This window comes from Cyprinodon tularosa, unplaced genomic scaffold, assembly GCF_016077235.1.
Source record: "Cyprinodon tularosa strain WSP-4 unplaced genomic scaffold, ASM1607723v1 ctg791, whole genome shotgun sequence".
Lineage (NCBI taxonomy): Eukaryota > Metazoa > Chordata > Actinopteri > Cyprinodontiformes > Cyprinodontidae > Cyprinodon > Cyprinodon tularosa.
The window spans coordinates 57,031-66,410 of NW_024039553.1; the positions used below are offsets into that span (position 1 = coordinate 57,031).

The 9,380-nt window shown below is 37.9% G+C and overlaps 1 protein-coding gene across 1 annotated transcript; it reads right to left on the minus strand.

The window, feature by feature from the left end:
- Window positions 1-5,976: 5,976 nt before the first annotated feature.
- On the minus strand, window positions 5,977-8,809 carry LOC119773939 (G-protein coupled receptor 6). Its single transcript, XM_038271167.1, has 2 exons — window positions 8,587-8,809; window positions 5,977-7,457 (listed from the first exon to the last, which is right to left on the minus strand). Exon 2 carries the CDS (start codon window positions 7,446-7,448, stop codon window positions 6,447-6,449), a length of 1,002 nt encoding a protein of 333 aa, XP_038127095.1. The 5' UTR covers window positions 7,449-7,457; window positions 8,587-8,809; the 3' UTR covers window positions 5,977-6,446.
- Window positions 8,810-9,380: the final 571 nt, after the last annotated feature.

The window sequence follows — 9,380 nt, forward strand, 5'->3', positions numbered from 1 at the left end:
GGTGTATATGTGTGATGAGCTATGTTTCAGCCAGTCATTGAAGCTCGCCTTTCTCACCACGGTTCTTTGAAGTGTATGAGAAAAAAAGAAAGAGGCAGATATATCCCAGAATGCTTTGCGGAGATAGCTCTCCTCTAAAGGCATTATGGGATTTGCTGTCACAGCGGCCCACTGTCACCTACAGCTGTCGCTACTCGACAACGGCGACTAATAACAAAGATGGCACAGGCACCGCACAGTGGAGGTGGAGTTACGTAACCAACGGTGAGCAAAAAGTAGTGATCATCTGTGCAAACGGTCAGTTAACTGAGTTCACTGTAAGTCCCCAAATATTCCCCACTCTATATAGTGGTCGAGGGATTTAGGGGTTAGGGCGAAAGTTAGGACACCGCAAAATTGTATTATGAATGCAAACAGCAACTTTTGAACAGAGCGTGCACGAGGAGAAATGGGCTAATGCATACTCTCGCACATTTTTAATAGGCGTTCCCTCTCGGGAGCGGGTACAGGGTTGTGCATGTGCATTTTTTAATAAAGTGGAGAGGACGGGTCTTTTCAAAACTTCGCAAAAATCCTTCACTATACCTTTAAGGAAACAATATAGCCCTCCTATCAGAGAAATGCACAAATTTATGTTCTTACCACAATCCAAGTAAGACACTTACAACTTAAAGCTATCCACTTTTAAAAAGACTATCCCTTCTAAATACAAGTCCAAAAGAAATAAGGTAAACTGTTCATTTACCTACTTCAGTGTTGTTAGAATGTGTTTATGCGCTGTATATTCCTAAATCTTTGTAAAAGATGTAACAATAAACAGTCGAGGATTTAAAATCAGGCTTTCCCTTGATAGCAGCAAGCTCTTTGTGGAGAAAGAGATCAGAGATTAATGCAATAATTTAATTTCTAGTTGTATTTTCTCTTATCACTTGAATCTGACTTTCCACAGAGATCATATTCATATGGATATGCAAGGAGAAACCAGTAGAGGGTTAAAGTGCATCTGTTTAAGGGCTTACACAATAGATAACACCTAAGCATTTTCCATCAAACTAATGATTAAGTCAGTAATAGTAATGTTTCCATGGAGAGTGTACACTACAGCCCTGTAATTAATGGTAATAATGAGGGAATCATTTGACCATGTACTTCAGTGATTGCCTAAAGAGCTACGCAGGTCTCAGCTGATCCAGCGTTACATAATTGAAAGACAGCTACCATTGGTCTAATTTATGCAATATTTGCAGAGTAGTAATGGTGGATTTTACAGTCATTGGCAATAAGCTGTTGCATAATAATAAAAACTGTGCTCCTTTCTTTATCTTAACAGTTGATAAACGTTTAAAAAGGGCTTTAAACAAAGCTGCTTAAAGGCTGCTCTAATTACAGGACCTATATTAGTTATGAAACAGAAGAGACATAAAAGAAGGCCCGTTACCATCCACAGACATGGTTGGCAACTGGGGGTAAAAGAAGAGGAACCAAGTAACGCTGCCTTTTAGTTGAGAAAACTTCTGTTGGTAATCACTCCTTCAGAATTATACAACACAATGAATTGGAAGAGCATCTTACTGGGTTATTTGTAGAGATGTCTTAGAAATGCTCAAGGTGGAAAAACATCTAGCCTTTATCAGAAAATGACTTTAATATAAAGCTGATGGTTTAAAAAACAAAAACGTATGCCATGATTTATATCCATATACTGCTTTCCTTTGATTTTCTCTAACGAAAAAATTAAATAATAATAATGAAAAAATATTTAATGTAAAAAAGTCTGGATTTTATTCATTTATTTTTTATTTTGGAAACAACAGAGTTGAAATAAAAAAACAGTTTTCCTGAATAAAAGCTTAATTTATTTATCACATTAGTGTTGCACCAAACCCTCTTCAAACAAAACAACATGATGCTGCCACCCTAATACTGGTGTTATCAAGCTTACAAGATTCCATTCGTTTCACTCCGTCTATCAGCTAGCCCTTTAACAAGTTATTTAATTTGAGTTTTAGGGCTGATACTTAAGTTTCACATCAAAACAAGTTAATACCTGAGACATAGAAACTCTCTTTGTTTATACATGCGAAAAGGTTTCTGAGAATATTAACATGGCATTTTACAAATTTAAGAATTGTACCTAAGGATGAACCAAACATATAGGGATAGAAAATAACCCTGATATCCTGTCTAATTTGTTTTGATTTTACTATGATGTCTCACAACAATGCATTGTTTTTATAAAAATGCTTAAAAATAAATTCACATCTGTGCCTGAAAGTATATTTAATGTAATATTTAATTATTTTGGTGTTGTGAATTAATCATCAGACAAAGTCATGGCATCATTATCTGGGCTACCACACGTACTAGTGAACAAGATAGTTATGTGACACTGTTTAAACTCATATAGAGGCAGACACTGGCCTAACCTAGAAGCTGTCCACCTCAACCTTACGGTGTTGAACTGCTCCCCTGCATTCCTAAGGTTATTGGTTAAAAATGCTTAAAAAAACACATAATTTGAAAAATGTTAAGATGATAAACTATGAAAGTTTTTTAAAATAATTTTTTTTAAAGGAAAATATGAAACAATATATATTATTTCATTATCTAAAAATGTTTTACAATCCATACCATGCCTGCAGGCACTTATGACTTTACAGGATCAATGGTCATTCAGTTGCATTTAGAATTCAAATATAGATTTCTGCCAGAGCTCAAACTTCCTCTATTTGTGGAGAATAAAAGTGTAAGGCAGATATGACAGGAAACAAACTAATCAAATTAGCCATTTCTGGTTAAAAAAACAAAAAAACATAGACTTGGCACAGTCATTTAAAACTATGACCCTTTGTAGTAACAAAGACTATATTTAGAAAAATGATTTAACATGTTTAACAAGTCACTGCATTTACACAGCAGCCGGTTCCACTGGTTACTTTTATAGCACTGTAAAGGAGCTATTTTTGCCCGATTTGGTGGGTGATCAAAGTGACATCTGTTGAGGTGAAGAAAAAAAACTAAGTGAGCAAACAGTCTCCTCTCAAAGTGGCCAGGCCTCAGTGTGTGGTCCATTAGTGGCCTCCAGGATCTCTCACCTTTCTCCTATTTTATGTTCTGGCACAGACTGACTGAAAGCAGCTTTAGAACTGGAGAATATTACGGCGGATGCTTGAAAGGTTCAGTTTAGGCAACTGGACGTGAAGTTTGCCTATATTGCCTAAACTGAACCTTTCAAGCTTGACCATGACCTGGATGACTGAGAATCTTCACCAATATATTTCAGCTGATGGCCCAAAAGAGAGACTTGTCATTGCTGGCTATTGAAACAGCTGTCTGCATGAGGTAAAAAAAGAACATCAAAGACAAAATGTAAAACAATAAAAAGGAATTAGCCCTTCAAGCACAATTTAAAAATACTTCAGTGAGATCCCGTTTGCTAATAGGTTGAATAATATGACCTCTCCACCTATTCAGTTGTAGCAGTTTCTGCTCTACTAGATATGTTTTTTTTGCAGAGCTTTAGAAATGTGTTTATATTAAAATTTGACCAGTCTTCAGGAGCCAATCTACGAGGTAAGGCGGTGGTGTTGGGGGAAAAAGTCAAGCTCATAGTTTCTGCTCTGATTCATACAAGGGCATTATAGGGGGTTGACCAGCCCAGGTCTTCCCTACTGAGGTCTCATGTCTTTATTCCCTGTGTGCACTAGTGCACCGCCATGTTTAAACCACTACCAATCTTTTCTTACAATTGACCACCCTCACCGACACCGGGGATAATCTTGGTCTCAGGGTAGCGCGGGGCCCAGAACCAGTCGATCCAATAATACCTTATGACCAATACATTTTGTTTTCTTCAAATAAAAATGCCTGTTTTGGAAGAAATTCCTACTTTAGATATCTAAGGCGCATAAATTATCTCATTTAGTTTTTCCAAATATCCCTTGCAATAATAGGGAAGTAGGGCTCTACATATTTATATACATATATAAACATCACTATTAATATGACATATCAACTCATGTAGAGTTGCAGGTAGTTCTGTCAGTAAAGTAAAACATTGATCTGAGCTGACCCCCTATTGTCTCTAAATATAGTGGGTGAGTATTGGCCTATAGTGGTTAGAGCAGTGCACTAGCGCTCTAAAAAGGTTGCAAGTACCTGGTTCGATCCCCACAGCCTGCACTCTGAGTTCCTGAGCAAGACCCTTCACCCCTGATTGCGCTGCACTGTGGCAGCCAACTGTTCCCCAAGGAAATGGGTTAAAGGGAGAAAGTTAATTTCTCTATTGTGAGATCAATGATGTTCAATTATTATTATCATATAGCATTAGATCTTAAAGACTTTGGTTGAGCTTTGACCACTTTTCCAACAGGGAGCCTTAAACTGCATGCCCCCCAAATATTGTACTGATAATGACTACTGTTAAAAGACCAACAAGGATTCCTTGACATTTATCATAGGATTGTTGCTCAGCTCTGTAATTTCTGGTATTGACTCTTTTGAAAGCCTTCCTTTCTTCTGTCCAAGTGAACTATTTCCTTGCAGCTTGAATGTGAGCAACCCATCATACACAACAGACACGGTTTTCACAAATCCTTGTTGAAACAGCTTGAATGAGCAGGTGCTAGATTTTGTGTCAGTGGAGTTTTTGGTTTTAAATCACTGTGACTCACAACCTAAAAATAATTAAAATGCTCTAAATCTCTCAAAAGACTATTGTACATCCATTTGTGTAGAGGTGATATTGTCTAAAAATGAGGTAAAACAATAAAAAAAGTAGATTTTGCAACTGTACTTAATTTATTGCCAACCAAACCTTTTTCTGTTTGGCATACATAAGGATAAAACTGGTGCTATATGAATGATTGCAATATGAAGTCTGAGTTTAAATACAGTATACAGCAATAGTTTCTGTTTTAAAATCGTGTGTGATGCCAGTTTGATTCCATTTGTTTGGATGTTTTGTTCAGAACAGACCAGGCACTGTGGATCTCCTCCAATCACGAGATTTTGGACATTATGTTAGGATATAATGGTGTTTTAAACATCTTCAGAGCTTTAACCCTAACATGAATTTTATGTTTCTTGGTCTTTAAGATGCAATTTCTTCACCGATGTTCCTTAATAAAACTTCCAGGCAATCAAAGAACAGCTGGATTTATACAGAGATTCAATTATGTACAGCTGGACCCTACATACTAGTGATATCAAAATAAAAGTAGTAAACAAAAATTTAAGTAAATAAAGTGCAAGTTGGCCTAGTGGTTAGGGTGCCTGGAAACCAGAGGTTCTGAGTTCAAGCCCCACTGCCACCCTGGCTCCCTGAGCAAAGACCCTTGACCCCACACTGCTCTCCGCGTGCCGCATAACAGCAGCCCACTGCTCCCCAAGGGGTTGGGTTAAATGCAGATAGTTCATTTCATGGCTTTGTACGTGTGACAGTGTAATGACAATAAAAGCTGGGGAAAAAAAACTAATAAAAACATTTATCTGGTAAAACATTGCCTTTGCTTCTCTTTGGCACACCGATAACTGACTTCTACCAGCCTAAACACCTTACCAGATAAACTATCATGTTTTTGGCTGCAGAGAACTGGCATAAAGCTTATAATCATTGCTGGCCTTACTTTGTCACACACATAGGCATGTGCCTGCTGCTGCTTTGCTCCTGAGTCATAACTCTGTTCTGAAGAGATAGGAAGAGTTACAGAGACAGCCAAAATGATTATTGTTGTATTTGAAGGGTATGTAGATTGAATCATAGCTCATAAATTTAAGTAGAAACTTCACACACATGCCCCGTGAGCAAATGATATAAATGTATCTGGGTTTTTAATTTTAATTTATTTATCAGGACTTGCCTTTATAGTAGGCTATAAGTCTATTCAAACAGAACCACCTAACAAAAATAAATAAAAACAGATCACAGGGAAGAGAAGAAATTGTCATTAGTGAGGACACAGAAAGGCAAGAAAGTAGAACGTTATTCCTTTATTTGTGTGATACAAAATGGACTTATAAGACAACACAATACAAAATAGAAAAACCATGGCACATGATGAACACAGGCTCAAACACATCCAAAGTTGAACAATACTGCTTTGGTATCAAAAACAAAAACACTTAATAAAGTGCAAATTTAATTTTCCATTCCTCTTTAATTCCTCAGTTAAATACATTCACATATTTGTTGTCCTTTTTAATAACAAGAATTCTTGTTCACTGCATTTCTAACCTCTCCTTGGAACTTGTGTTGAGACATATTAAAGTGCAGGTACAGTATCCATGCCCCATTTGTGTTTGAAAAGCATTCACAGTCGGCTATAAGCCAATTGTCTGTTTTTTTTTTTTTTTGCTCTCTCTTTTCTAAAAACACACCCCTAAACACTCACACACACACATGCACACACAAACCAAATCCTTCCACACGCACCAGAAGCACCTTTTCAGACTTCACTTGGGGACCGAGACCGATAGGACCCATTAGCCTGAAAGCAGCCACACAAAAGCATGTATATAGAGCGCTGGATCTCTGTGTTTCTGTAGGCGTAGATAATGGGGTTGATCATAGAGTTATAGGTTGCAGGCAGCAGTGTAGCATAGGTGTACACAGATGGATACTCCCTCTCACCTACAAGGCAGTAGATGGCAAAGGGGAGCCAGCTGGCACCAAAAGTCCCCAAGATGATGGCCAATGTGGACACCCCCTTTTTGGTGGCAACATAATGGGACGTGGCAAAAAAGTGCTGCTGCAGGGCGATCTGGTGGGCATGTCGGCATACGATCTTGCAAATCTTAAAATAAAGGGTCAGCATGAGCACGAATATGGCAAAGAAAGAAGTGGCTAGGAGCATGACATTGCTTCGGGTCAAGGGGCGGACAATGCTGCATGAGGCTGGCTCATGCAGGCAGTTCCAGCCCAGCACTGGCAGCAGACCCAGCAGCAGAGACACCCCCCAGGTCACGATTAGCATCAGATGCACATACTGCAAAGTCTTGTCTGAGAAATATGTGAGGGCATTGTAAAGGGAGAAGTAACGGTCCACAGTGATAGCTAGAAGGCTGCTGATGGATGCAGTGAAGGATGTCACTAGAAAGCCCACAGTGATGAGGCTGATGGTCTCAGAAGAAATCACATACTGGAACACAAAGTTCAGGATTAATCCCATGCCAGCCAGCAGGTCTGCTGTGGCCAGGCTCCCAATTAGCACAAACATGGGAGTCCTTAGTGTGGGAGTGTAGAAGATGATTGCTACCACAATAGCATTCTCACAGGCGATAACGGTGCCTGACATGCACAGCATGATGTCCCATGGGTTGATAGGAAATTCTAATGGAGCGGTGGAAAACTCTATGCTGCTGTTGTGTTGGTCCAGGGATTCAGCCTCCATCCAGGGGACAGGTTCTGTAGCTGCAGAGGAGTCATTCACAACCAGTGACTCGTTCATAGCTACACACTGTCAAAGAGCAAGATAGATTTTAGGACAGACTGAAACATTTTATCATAAATAAACCTTTAGCTAATACTATGCAGGGCTGTAAATGACTAATTCTGCTAAAAAAGGGCAAACATTCTCTAGGAATTTGAACATTGCTGTTGTTAATTCATAACAAATGTCAACTCAGCACACTTTAAAAGACAAATCTCTAAGTTCTAACCAGAAATACACAGTCAATACAAGCATTCATAATTACTTAAATGATATAATATAAAATCCAGGTTGATTCTTCTTCAAATTCACTACTGTAAAATTATGCTGATTAAATAATGCAAGTTAATAAATAAGGTTATATGAGGAGGCTCAGCCTGCTGCGTTGGTTTACTAACTTTTTCAGTCATTTAACTTTTGTAAAATAATACATGTAACAGAGCACAATAACCTAACCCAACAATAACCCAACATATATTGAGAACAAGAACATTTTTAGCTAAACATGTCCTCCAGTTACAGTAGGATCAGAGGTTTTTCAGTCTTGAACACTCAAATCAACCTTCAAGAGTTTTAATTTTTTTGCTGTCTCTACATTTAATCTATGATCAAAAGCTCCTAAATGTTTTCAGTAAGAAACAAACTTAAACTCTATTGCTATGAGACATATAGCTGAACATAATTTATTATTATGCATTCTAGTAAATTATTCGACCAAATCTTTTATATTTGACAAAACATCTTCTTGTACTATGATGTTGAAAGCTGTTAAGAGGTTAAACAGTTAAGAAGTATATTCAAACTTGGGACTTCTGTACATAAAGTACAAAAGCAAAAGAACTGTCCTTGGTCCTGAAAGCATCGTGTCTCAAAAAGTCCAGCAACATTTCAGCTAGTAACAATATTCTAAATATTTAAATAAGCAGTCTGTGCTGTAGTGGTTATTGCTGCAATAGTAATAAAAACATCCTTATTTCATTTGAATAATGAAAAAATAATCCCAATTTACTACTTCTGCTGGGTTTCCTATACATATTGTGATTTAAAGGATTACATTTATAGTAACGCTCTAAGAAACAACAATAAAACAGAAATTAAACCTAATGATATATATTTTTTTAAATCCACTTTTTTATTTAAAGTTTAGACAACCTACCTTTTCAACAAAGATGTATGAAGTGGAATTTTCACTCAAGCTGAACCTTGGATCATAAAAATATGGGGAAAAAATGGTCCTTTGGTTCCTCTCAGGTGAAGCCTTTAATCTTATTGTGCTTCCCAGGCATGGGACAAACACCCAGGGCAGGAGCACCGTGAAGCATTGGCTGCTGTTCAGCTTGATGGAGAGAGGTGAATGTAAGGAGGCGGGTGTGGATGAGGAGGAGTAGACAGGGCATGACAGAGTCATGTGAGGAACGCTTTAAACTGCAGGGACAGTGCGGGGAGGGGGAGAGTGAGAGAGAGAGAGAAAAGTGCAAGGCTCTTTGTCCATCCGTTACATTAATCCAGCAAACAGCTTTGTAGAAAAGCTACAGGCAGGTTTTCTGCAAAGCAAACTCTGTTACTGATTTTGGGAACCCTATTCTGCTTGTGAGAAAAGCAAAATCTTTGGAAACACATTTGGTTTGGTAACCTAAAAATGTACTATTTCTGAAAAAAAGCATGCCAAAAGACACAGAATAGCTCAGACTGCTCATATTCTGTCTAACTACCATTTTAAAACAAAAAATTAAAAAACCTCACAGTCACTTACTGTATTGATTCTAAAGTTTGTGATATAAGTTGTAAGAATAAAGTTTTTTAAAACTCAGGGAGATCTATCCTGTAAGGCTGTAGCTCCAGGACTGCCTCTGTCCCTCTGTATGGTTGACTGCGTGGTCAATTTTTAAAGTCAACCGAAATTTTTTAAAGAAAACTTTGCATAGTGGATTTTATACTTTTGTACATTTC

Bases quoted from the DNA above. Each gene is read 5' to 3' on its own strand.
- LOC119773939 (XM_038271167.1), bottom strand. From the start codon at position 7,448: ATGAACGAGTCACTGGTTGTGAATGACTCCTCTGCAGCTACAGAACCT.